Raw genomic sequence first — 26,907 nt, 5'->3', positions numbered from 1 at the left:
ATTTTTAAAATAATTAAGAAATTACATTTGGAAGAGAGTTTAAAGCTTTAAATTTATCAATAAATTGCATTTGGGAGAGAACTTAAAGTATTATAAATTAATCAATAAAATGCAATTCAGATTTCTTTTCACCTTAATCATATAAAGTCTTTGTTAATGGGAAAGTTAAAGAATAGGTGACAACTGAGCCTAAATACACATCAATTTTCTCCTTGGAAAATTGAAAACCATAAGGGAATGAAACTGGTATGTGAGCTTCAGATAACAAAGAAAGCTGGCACTTATTAATTCTCCTGGTATCTTCCTTAAATTTTATGACAAATGAATTGAAATCATCATTGAGCAGAAGGTTTGTGACAATCATATGAAGTAAGTTATATGCATCATCAATTCAGTTAGCATTATTAGGTAGAGCTTGTAATAGAGCAATTTTTAAACCATCTTTAGGCTGCTGATTACAATATTTGCAGAACAATAATGTAGTTTACTAATTGAAATTCATTTTAGAAATTTTAAAAACTATTTTTTCAAATAGTGCATTATTTGCCATCTCTCCAAAGCATTTCTCAAACCTTGTAACATAACTACCTTGACTAGTCCATGAAAGGCAGTATGGCAGACTGGAAAGAATGCTGGGGGGGAGGGGAGAGGAGAGAAAAGGAAAAAAAAAAAAGGATATTGAATTCAGTGTCAGAGGACCTGGGAGTTTTATTCCTTGTTGTAGCACTTACTACTGTGTTCTAGTCACTTTCTCTCTAGACCTTAGTCTCATCATAAAACAGATGTCCCCTAAGTTTCCTCAAATCTAAATCCATGATTTATAAGAAGCCTAATATGACCTGTCCTTGACAAACATGACAACAAGTCATTTCAAAGTGGGTTTATTATGCAAGTAACCTAAAAGACAATTAGGGGATTTCTTCAACTACAATTAATTCTTTTAAGGGATACAGTCCCCCTCAAATTCATTATTTGAAAAGTACTTTGGCTTAATCTTTTCCCATAGAAGTAACTATGGGATCATTTACCAGACTCATTTAGTAAATTCAAAATTATATTCCTACTCTGTGGTGCTTCTATGTAGAACAGGGAGTGAATTTATGATTTCATTATGTAGGAACTTTTCAAATGAGACAACTCCCTCTACTAATAAAGATAGGCACCTACTCTAGAACTTAGTCTTAGAAAGTTTGCCAGAGCATTGAGAGGTTTAATAATTTGCCTACTGCCACACAGACAATATTGTAAGAGGTGAGACCTAAATTTAAATCTTCCTGGTTTGGAAGTGAATTCTTTGTCCTACTATTAGGTGCCATGCTGTCTCTCATTTCTAACTTATAGGGCTATGTTGGTCTCCAGTTATTCAATCATGTTGGATTCTTTATGATTCTGTGGACTATAATGTGCCAGTAATGTCCATGAAGTTTTATTGACAATAATACAGTAATGGTTTTTCATTTACTTCTCCAGTGGATTTAGGTAAACATAGTTTGGTGACTTGCACAGGGTCACAGAGCTGATAAACTGTCTAAACAGTTTGAACTCAAATCTTCCTTAGTTAAATTCATCCATTAAGTTTCCCCTTATAGGGCTGCGGGAACATACCAAACATTAAACTACAGTCACAACAACAAAAATTTCCTAGATTATAAAAGAAAAATTTCCAGCAATACCCTGCCACCAAGTGATTCTATAATCTCAATGATTCTACAAGAATATGGACAAGTGAAATAAAGTAATTAATGATATGGCCACCAAATTTTTCCATATTGCTATTTTTTCCAATTTATATTTGAAATTTTTGATATATAAAAGAAAAGGGATATTTAATTTGAAATGCTTTTTCTTTATGTGGACAGTTTGGCATAGTGGATAGAGAACTGAGCTTGGACTCAGGAAGACTCATTCTCATGAGTTCAAATGTGTCCTCAGACTCTTATTTGCTGTGGGATCCTAAATGCATTTGCCTCAGTTTCTGATCCTTTAATGATTTGGAGAAGGAAATAATAAAGGGCTCCAGTACCTTTGTCAAGAAAACCCCAGATGGGGTCATGAAGAGCCCACTGAAATGACCCAACAATGTCCTTGATGAAAAAGAAACTATTAGATGCTACTTTTAAAAGTGCATATGAAATCCAAAAAGAGAAAAGATAATCATCTCATTACTATATCTGAGGGAAGAAAAATATTGAATATATGGACCAAACCAGAACTTGTAGGAACAGATAAACTTTCTTTATGGAACCATAGCAGAGTGAGGATATGCAAAGCAAGGGGCAGCAAATGAAAATTTTATTTTTTTTCTTATTGTTTCTACTCCCTAGCAATAATTACCCTAAATAACAATAAACATTATCTACCAATAATGAAGACTAGCTTCTAGCTGAGAATAGAGTATGGAAATTTTAGTTGAATAATGGCAGTAAGAAATTGAATATATGTTCCAGATCGAAGCAATTTGATAGCCTTTCATTAAGATTAAGATTGCATATTCCAAGGTAAAAGAGAAACATCTCTCACTTAATCTTCTATAGCATCCCTGAAAGGTCTTCAATCAGGGATGGGTCCCTATCCCTTGACACAGCTCATTATATTTTTAGATACTTCTGTCAAGAAGCTTTTCCTCACAACAAACTTAACTCTGCCTGTCTCAGACTTCCAACTATTGCTCCTCATTTTATTTTCTAAAATTAAACAGAACAAGTCTAATTCCTTCTTTGCTAGACAGTTCTTTAAATACTTACAGTCTGATAACATGTCCTGCTTCAAATCTTCTCTTCACCTGGCTACATATCTTGAGGTCTTTCACTATTCGGTATAGCCTCCTTTAAATGGTTTAACTCATCTAGGTTTCATTAAGTGGCTAACATGTGACAAGCATCATGGAATATAAGCCCTAGTGATACAAATATTAAAAAAAAAATTCTTACTATCCAAGAAGTTAACATCTACTGGGATGGGAAAGAGAAGCACATACAACATTTATAGAAATAAGTAAATACAAAATATATACAATATAAATTCTAAGAAAATAAAGAAGTCAGTAACCACTAGGGAAATCAGACATGGTGGATAGCAGCCTAATAGGAGGGATAGTAGGCCATAGATAATAAGTTCATGGAATTAAAGAATTTTAGAAATTCAAGAAACATTTTAAAAAATCACAATTCAATATTTATATGTCCCTTTATGTTTTCTCAAATGATGTTTTGTTTTGACTTTTTTTTTAACTGGGGCATAACTATAAGTGCAATCTGTTTCACTGAAGTTTCTGCAGTCAGATATGACACATTAAAATCTCGTGTAACTTTGAAGAAAATTGAGAAAGAGAAGATTAACGAATTGGGCTTACAACTTAAAAGGCTAGAAAAAGACCAAATTATAAACCCCCAACCAAAAATTAAACTCGAAATACAAAAATTAAAAGGAGAAATCAATAAAATTGAAAGTAAAAAAACTATTGAATTAATAAATAAAACCAAGAGTTGGTTTTATGAAAAAGCCAATAAAATAGATAAACCTTTGGTAAATTTGATCAAAAAAAAGAAAGAGGAAAATCAAATTGATAGTCTTACAAATGAAAAGGGGGATCTTTCCACCAATGAAGAGGAAATTAGAGAAATAATAAGGAGTTACTTTGCCCAACTTTATGCCAATAAATTTGATAACTTAAGTGAAATGGATGACTTTCTCCAAAAATATAGGCTCCCTAGATTAACAGAGGAGGAGATAAATTGCTTAAATAGTCCCATTTCAGAAAAAGAAATAGAACAAGCTATTAATCAACTCCCCAGGAAAAAATCCCCAGGGCCAGATGGATTCACATGTGAATTCTACCAAACATTTAAAGAACAATTAGCCCCAATGTTATATAAATTATTTGAAAAAATAGGGGATGAAGGAGTCCTACCAAACTCCTTTTATGACACAGACATGGTACTGATACCTAAACCTGGTAGATCGAAAACTGAGAAAGAAAATTATAGACCAATCTCCTTAATGAATATTGATGCTAAAATCTTAAATAAGATATTAGCAAAAAGACTTCAGAAAATCATCTCCAAGATAATACACTATGATCAAGTAGGATTTATTCCAGGAATGCAGGGCTGGTTTAATATTAGGAAAACTATTAATATAATTGACCATATTAATAATCAAATTAATAAGAACCATATGATCATCTCAATAGATGCAGAAAAAGCATTTGACAAAATCCAACATCCATTCCTACTAAAAACTCTTGAGAGTATAGGAATAAATGGATTATTCCTTAGAATAATCAGGAGTATATATTTAAGACCATCAGTAAGCATAATATGCAATAGAAATAAACTGCAACCTTTCCCAGTAAGATCAGGAGTGAAACAAGGTTGCCCACTATCACCATTACTATTCAATATAGTACTAGAAACGCTAGCCTCGGCAATAAGAGCCGAGAAAGAGATTCAAGGAATTAGAGTAGGAAATGAGGAAATCAAACTATCACTTTTTGCAGATGACATGATGGTATACTTAGAGAACCCCAAAGACTCTGCTAAAAAGCTACTAGAAATAATTCAAAATTTCAGCAAAGTGGCAGGATACAAAATAAATCCACATAAATCCTCGGCATTTTTATATATCACTAACAAAATGCAACAGCAAGAGATACAAAGAGAAATTCCATTCCAAACAAATGTTGATAGTATAAAATATTTGGGAATCCATCTACCAAAGAAAAGTCAGGAATTATATGAGAAAAATTACAAAACACTTGCCACAAAAATAAAATCAGATTTAAATAATTGGAAAGACATTCAGTGCTCTTGGATAGGCCGAGCGAATATAATAAAGATGACAATACTCCCCAAACTAATCTATTTATTTAGTGCTATACCAATCAGACTCCCAAGAAACTATTTTAATGACCTAGAAAAAATAACAACAAAATTCATATGGAAGAATAAAAGGTCAAGAATTGCAAGGGAACTAATGAAAAAAAACTCAGAGGAAGGTGGTCTAAGTGTACCTGATCTAAAGCTATATTATATAGCAGCAGTCACCAAAACCATTTGGTATTGGCTACGAAATAGACCGGTAGATCAGTGGAACAGATTAGATACAAAGGACAAAAAAGGGTACATCTATAGCAATCTAATCTTTGACAAACCCAAAGATTCCAACATTAGGGATAAAAATTCATTATTCGGAAAAAACTGTTGGGAAAACTGGAAATTAGTATGGCAGAAATTAGATATGGATCCACACTTAACACCATATACCAAGATAAGATCAAAATGGGTCCATGATTTAGGCATAAAGAGGGAGATAATAAATAGATTAGAGGAACAGAGGATAATCTACCTCTCAGACTTGTGGAGGAGGAAGGAATTTATGACCAGAGGAGAACTAGAGATCATTATTGATCACAAAATAGAAGATTTTGATTACATCAAACTAAAAAGTTTCTGTACAAATAATACTAATGCAAACAAGATTAGAAGGGAATTAACAAATTGGGAAAATATTTTTAAAAACAAAGGTTCTGACAAAGGTCTCATTTCCAAAATATATAGAGAACTGACCCTAATTTATAAGAAACCGAACCATTCTCCAATTGATAAATGGTCAAAGGATATGAACAGACAATTCTCAGAGGAAGAAATTGAAACTATATCCACTCACATGAAAGAGTGTTCCAAATCACTACTGATCAGAGAAATGCAAATTAAGACCACTCTGAGATACCACTACACACCTGTCAGATTGGCTAAGATGACAGGAACAAATAATGACAAATGTTGGAGGGGATGTGGGGAAACTGGGACACTAATACATTGCTGGTGGAGTTGTGAAAGAATCCAGCCATTCTGGAGAGCAATCTGGAATTATGCCCAAAAAGTTATCAAACTGTGTATACCCTTTGACCCAGCAGCGCTACTACTGGGATTATATCCCAAAGAAATACTAAAGAGCGGAAAGAGACATATATGTGCCAAAATGTTTGTGGCAGCTCTTTTTGTTGTAGCTAGAAACTGGAGGATGAATGGATGTCCATCAGTTGGAGAATGGTTGGGTAAATTGTGGTATATGAAGGTTATGGAATATTATTGCTCGGTAAGAAATGACCAGCAGGAGGAATATAGAGAGGCCTGGAGAGACTTAAATCAACTGATGCTGAGTGAAATGAGCAGAACCAGAAGATCACTGTACACTTCAACAACAATACTATATGGGGATGTATTCTGATGGAAGTGGAAATCTTCAACATAAAGAAGATCCAACTCACTTCCAGTTGATCAATGATGGACAGAGGTAGCTGCACCCAGAGAAGAAACACTGGGAGGGGAATGAAAATTGTTAGCACTAATATCTGTCTGCCCAGGTTGCATGTACCTTCGGATTCTAATGTTTATTGTGCAACAAGAAAATGATATTCGCAAAAAAAAAAAAAAAAAAAAAAAAAAAAAATCTCGTGTAACATAAAGATGGATGTTTGTTTATAATGCCATTATGGAAAATTATTTTCAGTGAAAGAAAATGTCTGTGACATTGGTAGTTTTTGAATCATAAATAACCTTATGAATGCAAAAAACAACTCTGTGGTGATTTGTAATCATCTGCCTTTAAAAGGAACTTTTCTGAGTCATGTGAATGCACGTAATTAATCCAGCTATTATTTGAGCACTATTAGAATAAGGCTCATGCAGAATGCTTTTAATACCACCCACTAAGTCATCAAGAAGGCCAGACTCTCTTTTCAAAATTTATGTGTACTTTATCCATTTCCCAACCAAGCTATCCTCTTTTCATCTCTCCTTGGGAGAATGACTACTTGAAGAAAGGGAATCTTTGACAACAATATAGGATATGCAGCCTACCTCATGTCAATCACTCATCACAAATAAGTTAAAATCATTACCCCATGACTCCTAGCTTTTTAATTGTTGTATAATATTGTTATAATGTCATAGCAAAAGCAATGAGATGTTAAAAAAAACCATTGACATATCATTAAAAAATTCTTATGAATCTTGATTCTATTGAAAAAAAGTTTTTAATTCATTTTGAACAAAATCCTGAAGATACAGAGAAAAAGTTACAACATAGAAAAGCATAGTTGCTATTCAGAGCAATAACACCAAATAAATACATTTAATTTTTAAAAACCTCAAGTATTCAATATCTCATCAAAATACCATAGCCTCATAGATTCTTCAATTCAATTCCATTGGGTTTTTTTTTCAAGTAAGAAATTTGTGTGTGTGTGTGGGTGTGTGTCATGATCATAGGGAGGGAGATTACATCTCTTGCACCACTAAAATAAACTGGAAAAGTATAAGAATCACTGTCTGAGAGACCTAATTTATTTTGATTTATTCCATTCCAAATTTATTTTGATTTATTTAAGTAAATAAAGCAACAAATTATCCCTCAATTATTTAGATTTAAATATTCAGTAAAATATAAGGAAATCACATATAACCACATTTTTCCCTTTCTTCTCCCCTTTATGGTCTTGCAAATAAATCCTCATGTCCTAAGCAGCTTCCTTGACAAAGTGTCAAATGAAAAACTTTTAAAAATACTTGCTACCTTTCCTAGCTCAGACAGTCTTAAACTACTGTTAGCAGCTGGAAAGAGTAGAGCAGGATTTCAAAGAAATGATCTTCATTAAACAGAATATATTTTACACATTTTCTTGTTTTCTTGAAAGAATAGAATCTCAAATGGGTTTGCTCTTTGAAATGTTTGAATATGATAATCAAGCAAAGAATACATACATAAAGTATAAGATATTTGGTCTATTCTAAAACTCATACATTTACACTTGGATAAGTGAATGAAGATATCTATACTATTCTTTTCTCCCTGCAGTCATTGATGTAGAATAAAATGCATGATCTCCACAGGGCATCTAAGTATCAAGAAGCTTATCCCTTATTTGGCTGCTCATTTCTAGGCCTGGTTCTGCCCCATGGCCAGACAAAGCACAGCTCCCCACTGATCCAACAAAAGATTAGTAGTCAAATGTTTGTCATATCTGAGATTATAAGAATACTGTAGCTACTATGATCTGCTGAGTTTGATTTTAGTGGAATACCCATCTAATTGCTGGTTAATGTTAAATCTGTTTGACTGCTGTGGTTTCATTTTAAAGTATTGATAGAATAAAAATATTAGACTCCCTTCAGCAAATTATTATTCAGTAAGAAAAAATGTTCCAAGTTCTCAAAAAATTTTCTCATTTAAAACAACATGTTCTACCACAGAATAATGGTAGACTACCAAACCAGTCATGGAATAAAATACTCCTTACGTCTGCCAGACAGTGATTCTTAAATCTTTTTTGGTCTGTTTCAGTGAGGCAAAGATATAGTCCCCACCCCTGTGATTATGATATACACACAAATCCTTCACCTAAATGAATACAACAAAGCTATTAAAGAATCTATGAGTCTAGGATATTTGGGTAAGATGTCAATTAGGTATTATTTGGTTTTTATTAAAGCATATGTCAATTTTAATAATTGCCAAAATCTAAAGAATAGACATCATTAAAAGCATTAATACTATAAGAAACTAGCCCACAGACCACCTGCAGAACCATTACTGAGCTCTAGTAGCACCTGAAACATACTTTGAGAACCACAGGACTAAGATAGCATTTAGAAAATTATACCTCTTTAGTATGAACTGGTACCTTAGAGATTTGAGAGTTGATGCAATCTGATGAACAAATCTTATAGCTGATGCAAAAGTCTTACATGAGTTTGGGCCAAACTTTCTATGACATTCTTTCTGTCTACTTGCCTAACCTTGGCCAGAGTCAGTTTTGCTTCTGAAATGTAGACCCCTTATCTAGCTTTTGGACAAGTTCAGAACTCACAGAAGCAAAAAAGAGGACCTCTGAACTCCAACATTATTTTGAATATGTGACACATAACCTAAAAGAGACTGAAAAGTAGCTTACACATTTAATGTGAGATTTGTACTTTAAAGTGTTTTAAAGTTTAAATTGGAGCAATGCTAGACATTCTAAAGGAGCTGGAAAAGTATCTTCTAACTTTAAGCCTCTATCATACCATACTAAGTTTTAAAAAAAGCTCAAAAAAACAAAGTTAAAAAAGTTGAAAAACTAAAGTTAAAAAAAAAACTACTTTTAAAACAAAGGAATCTTAAATTACAATAGAATTGGATTATGATAAACCATTATTAAAACCAGTGACATTACTTTATTTCAAACCAAGTAGAGAACAAAATGTAAACTACACATGAACATTTTCGAAGTGTCATTTTAAATCACTGATGACTACAATTGAATATTATTGTATCATGTGTCATTTAGGTATAATTCCACTATCAAATATTTATAAACTGACATGCAATTGTTACATATATACCTGATTTCAAAGAAATATTTATCAAATTTCACAATTTGATTCATTGCTTCTTAGATAATGTAATAACTATTTTCAATTTCATATGTATAGCCTACTTAAAGTATAAAAGATAAGCTAATGATATGAAACAACTGCAGTGAATAGAGTATTGGGACTGGAATCAGGAATCTGAGTTCAACTACAACCTCAGGCACTTGCTAGCTGTGTAGTCCTGTGTATGCCTCAGCGCCCTTACCTATAAAATGAGTATAATAACCAAACAGGGTTGTGAGAATCAACTGAGATAATATTTGTAAACCACCACTTAGCACAATACCTGGCACTTGGTAAGTGCTTTATAATTGCTTATTCCCTTCTTCTTATTGATATATAAAAAGGCACATACAAATAGGAAGAAAATACTGATACAAAAAAAGGACTGATCTTGTGAATCTATTACATTGTTTCTACACTCTGTAAGATATTCTCTGAGAACAGCAACAGAAGTTAGCAGTAGGACAGGAATGTGGCAAGTATGAAAACTTAATATGGGAACAGGAAAGACTGGGATTCATCTTCAGAGGAGAGCAGTGAAATAAAAAAAAAAAAAAGCTTCTTCTACCTCAAGAAGTAATGTTAAATGGATTTTTTTTTTGCTTCACTGTCCTCCTCTGAAGATGAATTCCAGTTTTCCCTATTCCCATAGTAAGTTTCTATGGTTGGATTCTTTCTTCTTTGCCTGTTCATTATTTTTTTTAAAAAGAACTATTTGTGTAAGCTCCTCTCTGTCCTTTGGTCTAGAACCCCAAACCAAGAGCTCCACCCTTCTGTAAGAGCTCACAGTCAGCACCATTCTTGCTTTTGCAGTCACCAGATATCGCTGGTTCCTTCTCACTCAAGGGCACATCTCTGCAGCATAGCTGGGCCTGGTGTTCCTAATCAGCCAAGGTTCCTTCAGTCTTCCTGGACTCAGACCCTGGATTTCCCAGGCTATTTGGTGTTTCAGCAATGAAAGTTTCTATGGTTCCTGTTGAGGCTCCAGCCAAACCCAGATCATCCCAGGGGTCCCCACTAGGTGTTTCTAGCCTGGAGGTGTTTGCACTTCACACTGATTAATCTCCAGCCTGGGTTCTTTCTTCACTCCTGTCCTACCCCAAATCTTCTTGATTTTTACCAGTCTATGTTCACCCTGAGGCACAAGTTTATTCTATTTGTGGAGGAAATTTAGAGAGTTTGAAATGTATTGACCTAATCCACTATCTTCCCAGAATTCTCCCCACCTTTTTTTTAGATGAGGAAAGTGAGGTACTGAGGAGCTGTGATTTGCTCAAATTGGCCCAAGTCATATGAAATAAAGCCAAATCTAAAATACAACTTAAAGATTTGTGAGATGTTCCTTCTTTTTCCCTCATTACTTCTTTCTCTACTATTGATCCATGGTTTGCTTATATGAAAAAAGACCTGGAAAAGATAATGATAAATATTGGCAAGGATGAAGGAAATCTGGGACACTAATGCATTGTTGGTGGAGTTATGAATGGATCCAACCATTCTGGAGAGCAATTTGGAACTATGTCCAAAGAAGTATAAAACTGTGTAAATCCTTTGATCCAGCAGTGTCACTACTGAGTCTGTATTCCAAAGAGATCATAAAAGAGGGAACAGAACCCACATGTGCAAAAATGTTTGCAGCAGTCCTTTTTATAGTGTCGAGGAATGGAGTAGGTGCCCATCAATTGTGGAATGGCTGAATAAGTTATGGTACATGGATGTAATATTATTGTTTTATATTGTTTTTTTATAATTATTGTTTTATAAGGAAAGTAGGCTGATTTCAGAAAAATTCCATTCAGAATTCAGAAAAAAATTTCCAGATTTCCTGGATTTACATGAATTGATGCTGAGTAAAGCATCCAGAGAAGAACCAAGAGAACATTGTACACAGTAATAAGATTATATGATGATCAACTGTGATGGATTTGACTATGTTCAAAAATAAGGTGATTTAAGGCAACTCTAATAAGACTTTGATGGAAAATGCAAAAAAATATCCAGAAAGAGAACAAGTGAGACTGAATAAGGATCAAAGCATAGTATTTTTACTTTTTTGTAGTTGTTTGTTTTTTGTTTTTTTTTTTCATTTTGATCTGATTTTTCTTGAGCATTATGACAAATATGGAAATATGTTTAGAATAAATGCATATACTTAACCTATATCAGATTGCTTGCTGAGTTGGGGGAAGGGAGAAAGGGAGAAAAATTTGGAACACAAGGTTTTGCAAAGGTAAATATTAAAAACTATCATTGCATGTAATTTGGAAAAGTAAAATACTATTTTTTAAAAGAAAAGAGATATGGATTCTAATCCTTGCTTAAGGAATAGATTGATTATATAACTTCTTTATTTCTCTGTGTTTTCTCCATCTATAAAATGAGGATAACATCATGTGCTATTATTGCCTACCTTTCAGGGTTGCTGTGAAGATAAAATGAAATACAGTCATAGAGAAGAGTGCTTTGAAAGAAAAAAAAAATCTCATTTCCAGATAACAAATCATTACTCACAACCAAGTTATTCCTACTTTAGAATATACTTCTGTATTCTTTAGAACTTTCTCAAGGAAGAAAAAAAAAAACACCTCATCCTGACAGGATAAACTTTCCATTTCTTAGAAATCTTTCCACAAGTATGCATCCATTCTCTGTCATATGATCATACATTTATGTATATGTTACCATGACATATATGTGGAGAAGATACACATTTATCAAATAGCCATACATCCTTTAATGAAAGGGGGCCCATTATCTACCAAGGTGGCTCATTGAACTTTTACACCACTCACGACAACCTGGATGATAGGTGCTATTATTATTAAAATATCCATTTTATTTTTATGGAAACTGATATAAACAAAAGTTAATTGACTTGCCCGGTATTATCATCCTGGATCCCGATTTGAACTCACATCTTCCCGATGCTAGGCCCAGAAATATATTCACTGCAGAACTCACCATTTTGGTAGCTGGGAAAGGAGATAGTAAGACAGATGGATGTTTCTGAATTTCTTCAGAAAAAGATCCCAGAATATTAGTGGCTTGCAAGTTCAAGATGAGGCTACAGTGTGATAATGCAGTTGAAAAGCACATTCTTAGTCTGCTTTGAGAAATGTATAGTGTCCATGATCACAGGGAAGTAAAAACCCTGCTGCCCTCTTTTTAGATGACATATGAAGGGTAAATCTAGGTACCACAATGTAGAAAGATTGTGGATAAGTTTAAAAACCTCCAGAGAAAGGTAGCTAGAATTGTGAGGGATTGGAGAGCGTGCCATGGAAGAATCAATTGAAGGAACTAGACTGGAGCTGAGAAAATTTAGGATGATTCTGATACTTGAGATCTTGGATATATAGGCTATCATGTGAAAAAGAGATTAACTTCTTACTCTTTGATCTTACAAGTCAGTAATAGGAGAAATGGATGGAAGGTAAAGATTTATCCCCAAGGCAAGGAAACGATTTCTTTCTATTAGAACTGTCCCAAAGTAGAATACACTGTCTTGAGAGGTTGTGGGTTGGTCCTCACTGGAGATCTTTGAGAAAAGCTTGGACAATCACTTGGGCATATTATAAAGGATTTTCTTCTTCAGGTATGACTAGGACTTGAATGGCTTCTGAGGACCTTTGTTGTAGTTGTTGCTCAGTCATTGTCATGTCTGATTCTATGTAATCTCATTGACTTTTCTCCATGAGGCAAGATAAACAGGGTTTGAATGACTTGTTCAGGGTCATACAACTTACAATTGGGGTCAGATTTGAACTCAGATCTTCCTGACTCCAAGTCTGGTATTCTATCCATTGTACAAACTAACTGAGTTTCTGATGATATTCACAACTCTCAGAAGCTATGATTCTGTAAAGAAATGTATTCTTATAAGTTAAGTAACTATACAAATACAAGTACAATATTAGTGCTGTTATAATGGGAAGACAGAAAGAGAAACCAGAATTATTTTCTCTCATAGAACAACCTCGCTAAATTCGTCCTCTATTTGCCCATTATGTCATGATGGTGGTTCTTGAAAACTATGCCAGTAGAATGCACGTTATAACAGATCCTATCAAAATATAAAATCTTTATGTATGGGTTGATAGGTGGAATATCTGCCATTTCATAACCAGTCTACTTTAATTTGGTGAGATCCATCACCAAGTAGGTTTATAAAGTGATTAATTATTTAGCTTCAGTGGTTCTCAAACAAATCCTACAAAGTTGTACTGTGTTGGCACTCTGTGTTAGGGGTGGGGTAGGGGTGGATATTTTCATGTAGACAAAATCATAGGGCTGGAAAGTATTGAGGAGCCATAGCATTTTAGAGCAAAGGGCCTTCAGAAATCATTTGGGCCAGCTGTTTCCTGTGGTTTCTGATTTTAAAAAATAAAATAAAATAAAGCAGAAAGTCTGACCTCAAAGGAAAGTGTGGGAAATTTAGAATGTCTAGTTGTGTAATATTAAGCCTAATCTAAGTAATCCTTGTACAGCTTGCAAATGAACAATCAGTAGGATACACAACTATGATCTCTAAGATCATAAAACCAAGAGCTCATAAAAGTGTAATGTAAAAAATGACCTAGGAAGGTCATTCAGTCAGTTCCCCTGCTTCTGGGTTGTCACTACATATAAACAATTCTAGATTAATAAGAATCCCATCATTTTACCAGCAATAATCATTTTTTCAACCATACATTGCAATGCCCTATTAAAAAAAATCCTAGAATACATTTTTTTGAGATTTAGTAAATTACTAGTTTCCCATATATTTCCATGTTTTTTTTTATTTTAAAAATCATTTCCCCACTAATAGGAACAACTTGGGAGAAACTAGGCAGGATGATTATGTGGAACTATATATGAGAGAATATGTGCAAGGACAAAAGGACTAGGACTAAATCTCTGATTTAATTAATATAAGGAATTTCCTGATAAAAGAAAATCTATCATTGTAGAACATCACCTTCTCTGCAAATTATAGCCTTAAAGGGTAGTTAGTGGTCTAAGAGCCTAAGTGACTTGACCAGAGTCTCATAGGCAGAACTTGAACCCATATTTTATGGACTTTAAAACCAGATTTTTATGTATCTTGTGTATTATGCCACTTCTCCTCTAGAGCTGCCTTTCCTTTTCATTTGAATCAAAATTATGATTTAGAGAACTTATTGTGAGAGGTAGGATTTTAATGCAGGTCATCCTGACTTTTAGGTCATGGTTTATATCAATAATATACTTATCTATGTTTATAAATAAAAACATGTTCATGTGAGAGAAATTTTGAATAGATCTTTTGTGGAAAACTTGTGGAAGAAGACAGATAAATTATGCAGGATGTGAAATCATAGATGGCTGCAGTGTTCACCAGTGTAGGAGATACTCATAATACTGAGAATATGAAATTGTTGAAATATACACTTTTGTATGTGTATATGTGCATATTATTGTTCAGTTATTTCAGTCATATCCAACTGTTTATGACCCCATTTGGGGTTCTCTTAGCAGATATATTGGAATGATTTGCTATTTCCTTCTCCAGCTCATTTTACAGATGATGAAACTGAGACAAGTAAGGGTAAGTGACTTGTCCAGAATTGCAAAGCTTATATGCGTCTGAAGCCAGATTTGAACTCAGGAAGAAGAATCTTCCTGATTCCAGCCCCAGAGTTCTATTTATTATGCCACCTACCTGCCCTAGGTATAACTGTTTTATGTTCATATATGTGTGTGTTATATACATATATATAAATATATATATTATATAAGCACATATGTATGTGTGTGAATATTGTATGTATGTATACTTACATATCTCTATCTAAATGTAGAATGATGATGAACTCATTCTAGAAAATGGATGTTGGGATCAAGAAGACCTGGCTTCAAGTCCTGCTTCTGACACATAATGATCCTATATTTCTGGTTAATCCATTTAACTTTCAGTGATTCAGGATATTCTTTAGGACTTTAAGTTGCAGAACAGTTGCTGATATGAATAGGTAGAAGAAGTTTCTTTATTGTAAATTCTCTACATTGCTAGAGTCACAGGTCCAGACAAATATGTAATTTACACATACTTCTATTTCCATAAGCTGAACGTTAAGGCAAAATGGAGTTAGAAGATGTACAATGAGTTTATATCTTCAATGAGTTTTGTTTGTTGATATTATGAACAAATTTTCTAACTTATAATTATAAAAAAATTAAAGAAATGTCATGGAAAATAATTGTTTTTAAATACTATACATGTGAATTCATGAATATTAATAAGTCTGATAATACTATAGTTCAATTGTTATAACTGGAAATTCTTTTGAGATATTTAATATCACAATTGTATTTTAAGAATTCCAGATGCTTTTTTAGCAGCCAGACTTCTGGATATGAAGAGGTTGGATTCTGGTTTAAAATCATATGGAATCAGAAACCTAGATGGGACAGTTGGGTTAAAAAAACAAGTTTCACAAGTGCAATGTGGGGAAGGAATAGGTTTACAGAAGTTTATCTAGAAAGCATCAGGGAGTCTTAACAAACTTCAAAATTAAAATATCAATGCTATGAAATGGTAATCATAAATGCTAGTGATTTTATTAGGAAAGTACTAGAGAGGTGACAGTCTCTCTATAGGGTACTGGCCAGGCAGGATTTTTTTTTCTAGGCATGGCATTTTAAGGAGAACTCTATTAAGCTGAAGAGTATCTAGAAAGGGACAACAGCCTGAACCTAGATTTAATGCCACTTAAGGATTGATTAAAGGAATTTTAATTGATTAAATTGATTAAATGAGATGTTTAGCCAAAAGGGATTTGTGTGATGAGAGATATGATTTCTGTATTCAACTACCCCAAGAAATATCATGAAGGTGAAGGGGCAGACTTCTTCGCTTCAGAGGATGAATCTAGAAATAATACACAGAAGCTGAAAAGAGGCAAAGCAAATTTTGAATAGGGATAAAATTTCTAACAATTGGAGGTATCCCAAAGTAGAATAGGCTCCTTTAAGAAGTTGTGGTTCCCCTTTCCAGGGGAAAGGGGTGTCATAAAGTTAAGTCTGGAGAATTGCTTGTCAGGTTTATTATAGGGGAGTTATTATTCAGTTATGAGTTGGACTTCATCTGTAGGGTCCCTTCCAAATCTGAGATTCCATTAAATCATTGACCTCCCTTGCTTTGGATAATGAGAATCAGAGAGGATAAACATCTTGCCCATCTTAACACAGCTGGCTAGCAACAGAGCTGGGACCAGAACTCAGGGGTTCTAAGTCCCACTTTAGTTATCTTCCTAATGTACCATATGCATGTTGTGAGCTTCCTCTTTGGTTTCTCTGAAGTCTTTAAATTTGTGATCCTGTCATGAAAAATAATCCTACTACTTGACAAGCAATATTCACTTCCAATTTTCTTAAATGTCTAAACAGTGCTCTGTCTACCTTATCACCTAGATGCTTGCTATATTATACTAGATAATTTCCAAGGTATTTTCAGTTCCAAAATTCTGTGAATTTATGTACAGGAAAAAGACTTCCTTTTTTCCCCTTTATCCTGTCTGAGACTAAAAAAAAAAAAAAAAAAAAAAAAAGATTTCCTCAGTTTATTTACAAAACTTCTTGGAATGAGAATGAGCTGCTTGTGGTTCTTGTGGCTTTTTCAGGGTTTTTTCTCCAAGCAGAGGATGCTGGTCAACCGAATGACCTCTCTACATCTAAACCATGCTCCCTTGTGATCACACTGCTCAGTCTCATTGCTTCTATTTCTCAGTAAGTCTAGCAGGATTTGTCTCCATGGTAAAATGGTAAAAGGCTCCTTAAGTCACCAGAATTATTTGAAAAGACAGTTCTAATAAGGGGAAGTGTTCAGACATGAGTTCACAAATCTGCCATTGAAACCATTGCCAATAATATCAATATAAGATTGTAATGGGGAAAAATCTCTTTATATTAGATATTCTATTACTATGAAAGATTATATTTTCCCCACTCCCTTAGCCTCATAATCAAAATGTTACCCTCAACTGTTCTTTGTTTCTAATTCTTCATCTCTAAGCTATTGCCAAAGTCTATTAATTTCACCTTTTTAACGTCTCTGGAATATGTTCCCTTCCTTTGTATATGCTTTCTTCTCTCCTTTCATACTGCCACCACCCTAGTACAGGTTATTATCACCTCATCACTTGGATTATTACAATAATAACCCACTGTTAGTAAATCAGCTTATTTCAAGTTTCTCCCCACTCTAATTCATCTTCCATTAGGCCACCAAAGTGATTTTCCTAAAGCACAAATACAGCCATGTTTCTTTTCCTCTGTCTCTCTCCTTGTGTCTCTGTCTCTCTATCTCTCTGTCTCTCTCTCTCTCTCTGCCTCTGTCTGTCTCAGTCTGTTTCTAACACCCACACCTTCCCATTCCCCCACAAACACACCCTGAATAAACCTTGATAACTCCAGAATCAAATACAAAATGCTTTGTTTGATTTTCAAATCCCCTCATAACCTAACCTTCTCCTGCTTTCCTAGTCTTCTTATTTACTCCCTGTCATGTACTCTTTAATCCAGTGACACTCCCCTTCTGTCTGTTCTAAGAGCAAGATCTCTTGGCTCTGGGCATTTTATCTGGCTATTTCTCCATTCTTGGAATGCTCTCTGTCTTCAGCTTAACACTCTTAAGTTCCTTGGCCTCCTTTAAGTCCCAACTAAAATTCTATCTTTTAGAGGAGACCTTTCCCAATTTCTTTTAATTCTATTACCTTCTCTCTGTTAATTACTTTTTATTCTGTATATAACTTGCTTTGTATATATTTGTTTGCATTTTGTCTCCTCATTAGATTGTAAGCTCATTCAGAATAGGGCTGCCTTTTGCCTCTTTTTATGTCCTAGCACTTAGCACAATGTCTATCTATTGATTGATTTATTGATTGAGATAACATTGACCCTTAGAAGCAGCCATGTCCCAGTATAATGTTGAGCAGGCCTATGCTCAAAATTTTCCAGAATGGTAAAGCCTTCCCGACCTCTCACTGTACTCATATTAACTTCAACAACAACAATAACAATCATCATCATCATCATAACCATTGTTTATATACATTTACTCTGTGTCAGACACTATGTGAAGTGCTTTATCTCATTTGATCTTCACAATAATTCTGGGAGGTAGATGCTATTATTATTATTATTTATATCCCATTTTGCACCTGAGGAATTTGTTCTTTATAAAGTCACACAACTGCATTTAAACTCAAGTTTTCTTGACTCCAGGACCAAAATTCTATTTACTGTGTCACCCAGCCATCTTCAATTCTGTAGTAAGTCAGCAGAGTAAGATTTTGGTGGTAGTATAATAGAATGGTTTATCTATCATTAATGGAGGCAAATAAATGTAATGGTGATATTGGTTGGGGTTAAAATCAGAAAGATTTGAGTTCAAATTATGTTTCAACATTTATTAGCTGTGTGATTCGGGGCAAATCATTTGACCTCTATGTACATCTACAAAGTCACAACTAGTAGAGAAAGTACCCTATTGTAATGGAATCATAAGCCCTGTAGGTATTTATCATTAAATGCATTAATAGATTTTTATATGTATATATTGCTTCATCTTACTAAGTTTTAATATCCTTGTCTGTGAAAGGGAAAAAAAGTTTTTTGGACCAAAGAACTTAAGTTCCTTCTACTTCTATCAATCTGCAAGGCTAAAATTATAATAGATTCAAATGAATGACTAAGTGGATGAATGAATTAAAAAAAAAAACACCACTTATGTGTCAGCCACTATGGGGAATAGAAGTAGTGAGACTATTGCTACCCTCAAGAATTTTATATTCTAATAGGGAAGATATATACAGGGGACTACAGACCAAAGAAGGCAGTTTTCATCTGGGAAGTCAGAAGATTTTGATGAATTAATGCATAGAATCAATAGCATCCCTGTTTTGGAAAGAATAATTGTATTGATTTGATTATTGTGCTTAGAGCAAGAACTTGGAAAAGGATGTATATTGATTGTGGCAGAGCAATAGTGATTGACTAGATGAGATATGAAGCATGGTCTGGGATTGATTATATATATATATATATATAATAGGCCTGGTAAACAATATAGCTCAGCTCCTGGGTAGGAGTTCTACAACTGACTAAACTATACACAAAACCTCTTCTTTACAAAGATGAATTTTTCCTTGGGAATCCCAGGCAAGAGTGTGACAAGAATTAGCATTATATTTTAATTGATACAACATTAGGGTAAAGAAGTCACTTAAGATAATAAAAGATAACAGAGGCAGGAAATAATTTTTAAATTCGACCTTCTATTCCTCACCCCCACCCTCCCCACTCAATCCCATATACACACACCATATATATAAACATTATAGACAATGATCAACATCAAGTTAATAGTGTAGGAAAAATCTGAAAATGTTAAAGATGTCAAATAGACGTAACAGTCTAAATTAATATAACTAAAAGTATATAACTAAAAGTATACTTGTTTAAGATGGCTAATAAGCATCTTTCACCTGGGAACTAATATCAGCATTTTAGTCTTCTGGATAGTCTGGAATAAATTTTGCCTTTCTCTTTTGAGGGAACTGACTAAACCTTCTTAGTTGCATAACTTTCACTTGAGGGGATGGGAAGACATGGTATAAAAAGGAAAAGCAACTAAATACACTCATCTGTACAATTCAATATAGATTATTATAAACTTACTTAGGCTCTAGGTTGGAAAAATAGGAAGATGAATGCCTCATTTTATTTTCAATTGCAGGTTGTAATTGAAAGAGATTAAATATGTGGCCTGTGATTCCTTTCAATTAGGAAATATGATCAGAATTTATTGCCTATACTAAACCTAAAATCCTGTAGACTTCATTGATTAAGCTTAAGAAATTTAAAACAAATTCTTCAATCAGTTTATTAACAAATATATTTATGATTTGCTAGACACTGTGACAAGGACAGAGAGAAATAACACAATAGTAAGACAAAAGTAAAAACTCTTATCCTCAAGTAAATAGCATAATATATGGAGGTGAGGGGTGAAGGGATGGGGGAAGAGAAGGACAGTAAACATTTATAAGTATAAATGGTCACATACAGAGCAGATTTAAGGTAATGGGAGGTGGAGGTGTTAGGAGAACATTAGCAATTAAAGGCATTAGAAAATCTCTTCTGGCAAAGGGAAGCACTTGAGAAGTCTTGAAAGAAAATAGGAATTCCAGGTGTGCCTATAAGGAAGGAAAGTATTCCAGGAGCCACGGTAAGACACATATGAGAGATAGGTCATTATGTGCGAGGAATATCCAGAGTCAGTATAACGTGATCCTAGAGTGGGATGATTGAGGAGTAAGAATGGGTGTTAAAAAAAAAAAAAAAAATGGATAAAAAGACTGGCAAATCTTTAGATAGAGCGAAGTTGTAAAAAGTTCTAAATGTCAAACAGAAATTTATATTTGATTCTACAGATGACAGGGGCCTACTGGGATTATTGCCCAGAGAAAGGGAAGGGGAGACATGCACTTTAAGAAAACCACTTTGAATCCATATATATGAAAATATGTATAATAGCTCTTTTGTGGGGGCAAAGAATAGGAAATTAAAGGGATGCCTGGGAAATCGTATAATTCATGATGAAAAGTATTATCCATCTCCAGAGAGAACAGATGAACTCAGGATGTCAATTCAAGCATAATTTTTTATTTCCTTAATTTTCTTGCTTTTTTTATTTTGTAACATGATTAATATAGAAACCTGTTTTTCATGATTTCACACATATTGTTGCTTGCCTTCTCAACGGGTTAGAGTTGAGAGAAAGGGAGAGAATTTAGAACTCAGAAAAAATTTATTGATGTTTTAAAAAGTGAAAGAAATTTTTAAAAAGGAAAGAAAATCACTTTGGCAAAGGTGTAGAATAGGGGTGTCAAATCAAATAGAAATAGAGATCACTAAACCATATATAAGGATCCCACTGGACACATACTGACTTAGAAAATCAAAAATTAATGTTGTTTATGTTTTGTTGTATTTTTAGTTTGTTAAATATTTCTCAATTGCATTTTATAAGCTGATTTCAGCAATAGTCTAGAGTGCTGCAGATTGTATAAACTCCCAGGCAGTGTTTTAACAACACTGTTAGAAAGAATAGTTTAGAGATTTGAGAGACTAATATATTAGATCAATGAGAAGACCAGGTGAGAAATGATGAGGGTCTGAACTACAGTGAGGGCTATTAAGTGGAGAGAAGGGGACCTAAGTAAGAAATATTATAGTATAGAAATGAAAAATGCATATGTAGGCTAATGAGAATGAAGAATTAAAGCTCCTGCCCATTGATCTTGCGAATCCTGAATGACTGGAATTATGATGGTACTTATAATCTGCCACATAAATTATAAACAAAAATAAGGCCCATGCTTAAACACACCACACACACACACACACACACACACACACACACACACACACAATTGACTATGAAAATAGACACAAAACTATGGAAATAATTCATGTTACAATTTTTTTTCAGGATACTAATACCCCAAGGGCAATCTCAAAATTGTTATGCATTCTGTTTAAATAGTTACCTGCAATTTGACATTCATACAAGCTAGATACAGGTTAAAGATGGGTTTGAAACTGTTTGAAAGCAGTTTTATGCATTAAAAACACAGTCATAAAAATTAACTAATTTGGTAAACACTAAGCACCCACTATGTACAGAGCACTATACTAGGTGCCTGGTGTACAAAGATAAAAATTAGCCACTCTCTCAAAACAGCATACTTCCTTCCAGAGAGTATACAACATGTACACAGAAAAATAAATATAAAACATAGATATAATAGGGGCAAGTCCAAGGAATATGCATATATATATATATATGTATGTGTGTATGTGTGTATGTATATGCATACACATATTTACATATATTTGTGTGTGTGTGTGTGTGTACACACAAAGTAATTATGTATTTTCTGTGGTGGAACAGAACTAGACACTGGGATGATAAACAATAGTCTCATGTGGGAGAAGCATTTGAGCCAATCCTTGAAGAAGATGAGAGATTTTAAGAAATGGCAAAGCAAAAGAACTGTACCCCAAAAGTCCCTTCCTAATTTCAGAGCATATAAAATACAATTTAGATACTTAGGTACTTTCCTAAGGTATTAATTCTGTACCTATCCCTGGCTCAAGGGTTGTTTTTGTTTTTCTAAATCTATTTCCTCAGTGCATCCTAACGTCAGCCAAGGCTGCCAAGGAGGCTGTGCAACATGTTCGGATTACAATGGATGTTTGTCATGTAAGCCCCGGCTATTTTTTGTCCTGGAGAGGAATGGCATGAAGCAGATTGGAGTGTGTCTCTCTTCATGTCCAAGTGGATACTATGGAACACGATCTCCAGATATAAATAAATGTACAAGTAAGTGCCTCCGGTTCATTTCACCTCAGGGACTTTGTCAAATTGGCAGATCCTCTAACACACTTTTGGCATTAGCATGATATAAATAATAGTGTTTCTCTGAGAATTAGACCAAGCTCCATTTGCACGTTCCCTTTAGGCAGGGAATCCGACCCAATTCAATGAGCATTCATTTATAGGATTTTTTTCATTGCTTACTTACATAAACATGTCATTTTTAAAAATAATATATACATAGTAAAGCAAAATTGATCTGAGTCTATGGTTATTTCTCTTTGAATTGAGTCTAAAGTGCCCTGAGCCTCGACTCATCTGTTCTAGTTTTCCTTTATCACTAAAACTCACCACATTTTAAAAGAATTAAAGAATCATGTTCATTTTCTTGTCTGTTTGTTTTTACTCCAAAAGGAATTTACAATAAAGTAATTGGAAGTTTTGTTTCTAGACAATAAAATGTTATTCTGGTCATTCTGTTCTATTCTTTCTCCTACTAGTCTCAAACCCTAAAGCAGACAGATTTTTCTTTAGAGTAATGGTATGTGGACCAACAAGTAAATGATTGACAAATGTCAAGTTATTTCAGAATAAATTCCCTACTTATTATCTAATTCAGATTTCTCTTTCTCAGAGAATGGAATATGCTTCACTTCTTACCCAACCACATCTATTAACAAAAACTCTAACCCACCAAATTCATTATTGCCATTTACAATAGTAATTGAGAGATACCCATAAAAATAAATTAAGTTATTTGGATTAGTAAAATATAACTAGTTTGAACATAAATAAGAACTATTAGATCCAACTTTTAGTCAATGCCAGCCCTGAAATCTTTGTCAAAAACAACAATCCTTTTTACAATCAGAATTTCATCACATTTCTCCATATTGTTATTCCCCATCTCTCAATTTGATCTAGGAATCCATCCACATGAGAGAATATATTTCTAGTCTGATCCTGATCTGCTTGTTGGAAAGATTTTTAGAGTGCCCATTCCTGGGAAATTTTCAGACCAAAAATGCTTCCAAAAAATATCATCTCTGAATACTAATCATGAAATATTTTCAGGAGATGAGGGATATAGAAGTCTAGATGGGTAAGTTGAACAGTATAAGGAACTTTTAGGTGAGGAAAATCCTTCTGCTAATATAGAATGACTATCAGTGATTCTAAATCTTAAGTGCCTAGAAAATAAAGGTTAAGTGACTTTTCCAGAGTCAGATAATAATGTGTCAGAAGAGGGAATTAAATCATCTCAATTTCAAATCAATTATTTTCCACGATTCCACATCACTTCTTTTTTATATCTAGAATTAACCTTTTTCTTCTAAATGTTAAGTTCTTCTAAAATAATAAAACATATGGTGAAATAAACTAAAAAGGTAGACCATAGATCCCTTGAAATACTGGAGTAACTGGACACAGTTTTCTAACATGAAATATTTTGTTCCCTTTGAAAGCAAAAAAAAAAAAAAAAAAGTAAAAGAATGCTAAAATGAATTAACATACCACAAATATGAAATAAGTCACATTCCTTTTTTATTTTTTAGCTTAAAAATAGATTTATTTCAAGTTTGGTTTAGTTTAATTTCTATAATGACAAATTGAGATACTTAGGAAGAAAGAGTTTGGAGAGGGGTAATGTTTACAAGTATATATTTTCAACTCTCCATTTGATGAGTATATGAAATACATAGATAACTCAGCAACTTTTCTTTTTTATTGAACCATAAATTTCCCTGGAAAGGTGCATGCCTAAATTGAGCTCTTTTGAGTTCTAAAGATAAAAATAATTATATGCATACATTTATGTCTACTGGCATCTTCACAAAAATGTGGCTGAGTTTTTTGTTAACATAAGCACAATGAAATAAGCACTAAGATATATGTATGTTAAAATGCATTAATTTGTAATGTTGGAGAAATGATTTATTATGTACTTGCTCCTACTCTTATTAAATATAAAATATCAATATGTAAATTTTAGCCAAATAAATAGAATTATAGGTTAATAGATTACAAATATGAAATATTGATATCTGTTATAACACTACTAAAAACAAATTGAAATTCAGAAAGGTGGGATGCTAAAGCAGAAAATATTTTTTTCTCTCTCTTTTTTTTTCCTTGCTGAGGCAATTGGGGTTAAATGACTTGTCCAGGGCCACACAGATAGGAAAAGTTAAATCTGAGATCAAATTTGAACTCAAGTCCTCCTGACTTCAGAACTAGTAATCTATCCACTGGGTCACCTAGCTGCCCCAGAGCAGAAAATCTTGAACCCATCTGTGTACCTTTTGGCTTGTCATTTAATTTTTCTAAGACTCAGTTTGCTTGTAAGTAAAATATCAATGAATAGCTAGAGTGGCTTAGATAGAGAGCAGCCCAGAAGTCAGTTCCAACTCCTCCTTCTGACACATACAAGCTGGAGTAACATGTGCAATTAATTTGATTTTTTTAGTGTTCTAGGCAACTTTCTAAGATTCAGAATTACATAAAATTGCTTATTTGCATCAATAAGGGTAGTTTCCTCACTCAGAGCTCCATACGATGATGAAATCATAGATTTAGATCAAAATGCACAAGCACCAAAAAAGAACTAAAAAACAACTCCATAACTCACAAAATTTTTGTGTGAATCATACTTAAAAGAAAGCTATTATTATTGTTTGGTTTTTTATACATAGAACTGCTATAGGGACCTCACTGTGTCATTTTTACATAAGACACTTTCTTATTTCACAACTTCAAGAATACCATCATATCAAGGTTCCCATTTTTTCCTTTAAACATTATTGATAACTTTTTATATCACCTTCGTTTCTCAATATATCTATTTCCCATTCCTTTTCAATCAATCTCTCTCTTGTAGCAAATTATGAAAAAAAAAAAAAGAAAAGAAAAGAAAAGAAAAAGAAAAGCAGTTCCACAAAACTAACCACTATATCAGTGTAGTCTATCAATATCCAAAGATCTACCACCTTAGCAAAGAAGGGAGGAAGGTGCATTATCTCATCTCTTCTCCATTCCTCATCTGCTTTTACTCAATTCTATGTGTCTTTAGTGTAATAGCATAGTGCAAAAATGTGCTGGATTTAAAGACAGAGTCTCTGGGTTTGAGTTCTAGGTCATTTAAGTCTCTGTTCCTCAGTTTCTCTAATTGCAAAATTAAGAGTTTGTACTAAATAAGATCACTTCCAGCTCTAAACCTATGAGTATCTGTTAAATCATTTTAACCAACTTCAAAAAATATATCACAGGTAGCTATGTCTCCTGATTTCTTTGCCAATTAAACAACAATGTCTAAAACTTACCTCCAAAAAAAAAAGATATTTGAACAAATTTATAAGTTTGAAGTGCTGCCTTAAAGACAGATATACATAAACTATATGACAAGACTTTTTAATCATATAGAAATCAATCATTAATCCTGGTCAAAATTGTTTATCTCTCAAAATTCTTGGTTTATTGTTTACATATAGCTTCAGTTTTTACAATGCAAATTGGACTTATAATAATCCAGTGAGGATAATAAAAGCTTAATATGTTTTGTTTTATCTTTTATTTCAGAATGCAAAGCTGACTGTGATACCTGCTTCAACAAAAATTTTTGCACAAAGTGTAAAAATGGATTTTATTTACACCTTGGAAAGTGCCTTGACACCTGCCCTGAAGGGTTGGAAGCCAACAATCACACCATGGAGTGCACCAGTATTGGTGAGGAGAATCTCTGAGTTCATTCTTAGAAATTAGTAAGAATCTATTATGCCAAAGGATCTGTTGTCAAGAAGGATTTCCAAGTCTTAGTACAAACAAAGAAAGAGAAAGGATAGATAGATGGATATAATTCTTGGTAAAATTCCAATTGTTCTCCTTTCATCCTCTTTTATGAACAAATTTTTCCCCCATATTCCAACTGCAGAGTGTATTTGAACATGAGGTAACATTAAGAGACTCTGTAATATGTGGATTAATTTATATGTATTTATCTTCTTGAAAATCATGCTAACATCATGTTGCATTCCTTTTTATAATACTTATTCCTGACATATATTTAACTTGGATTATCCAAGATAT

General features: G+C 33.5%; 1 protein-coding gene across 2 annotated transcripts in view; it reads left to right on the top strand.

The window, feature by feature from the left end:
- RSPO3 (R-spondin 3) overlaps positions 1 to 26,907 on the top strand; it is a 103,181-nt gene that overhangs the window by 22,039 nt on the left and 54,235 nt on the right. For both annotated transcript variants that reach the window (XM_074309904.1, XM_074309905.1), the window contains exons 2-3: positions 22,639 to 22,830; positions 26,401 to 26,547. In XM_074309904.1, coding sequence (XP_074166005.1) covers positions 22,639 to 22,830; positions 26,401 to 26,547 — 339 coding nt within the window. The remainder of the gene's footprint in view (positions 1 to 22,638; positions 22,831 to 26,400; positions 26,548 to 26,907) is intronic.

This window comes from Sminthopsis crassicaudata, chromosome 4, assembly GCF_048593235.1.
Source record: "Sminthopsis crassicaudata isolate SCR6 chromosome 4, ASM4859323v1, whole genome shotgun sequence".
Classification (NCBI taxonomy): Eukaryota; Metazoa; Chordata; class Mammalia; order Dasyuromorphia; family Dasyuridae; genus Sminthopsis; species Sminthopsis crassicaudata.
The sequence above is the reverse complement of the archived record's forward strand: the minus strand, read 5'-3'. Positions and strand labels throughout refer to the sequence as shown.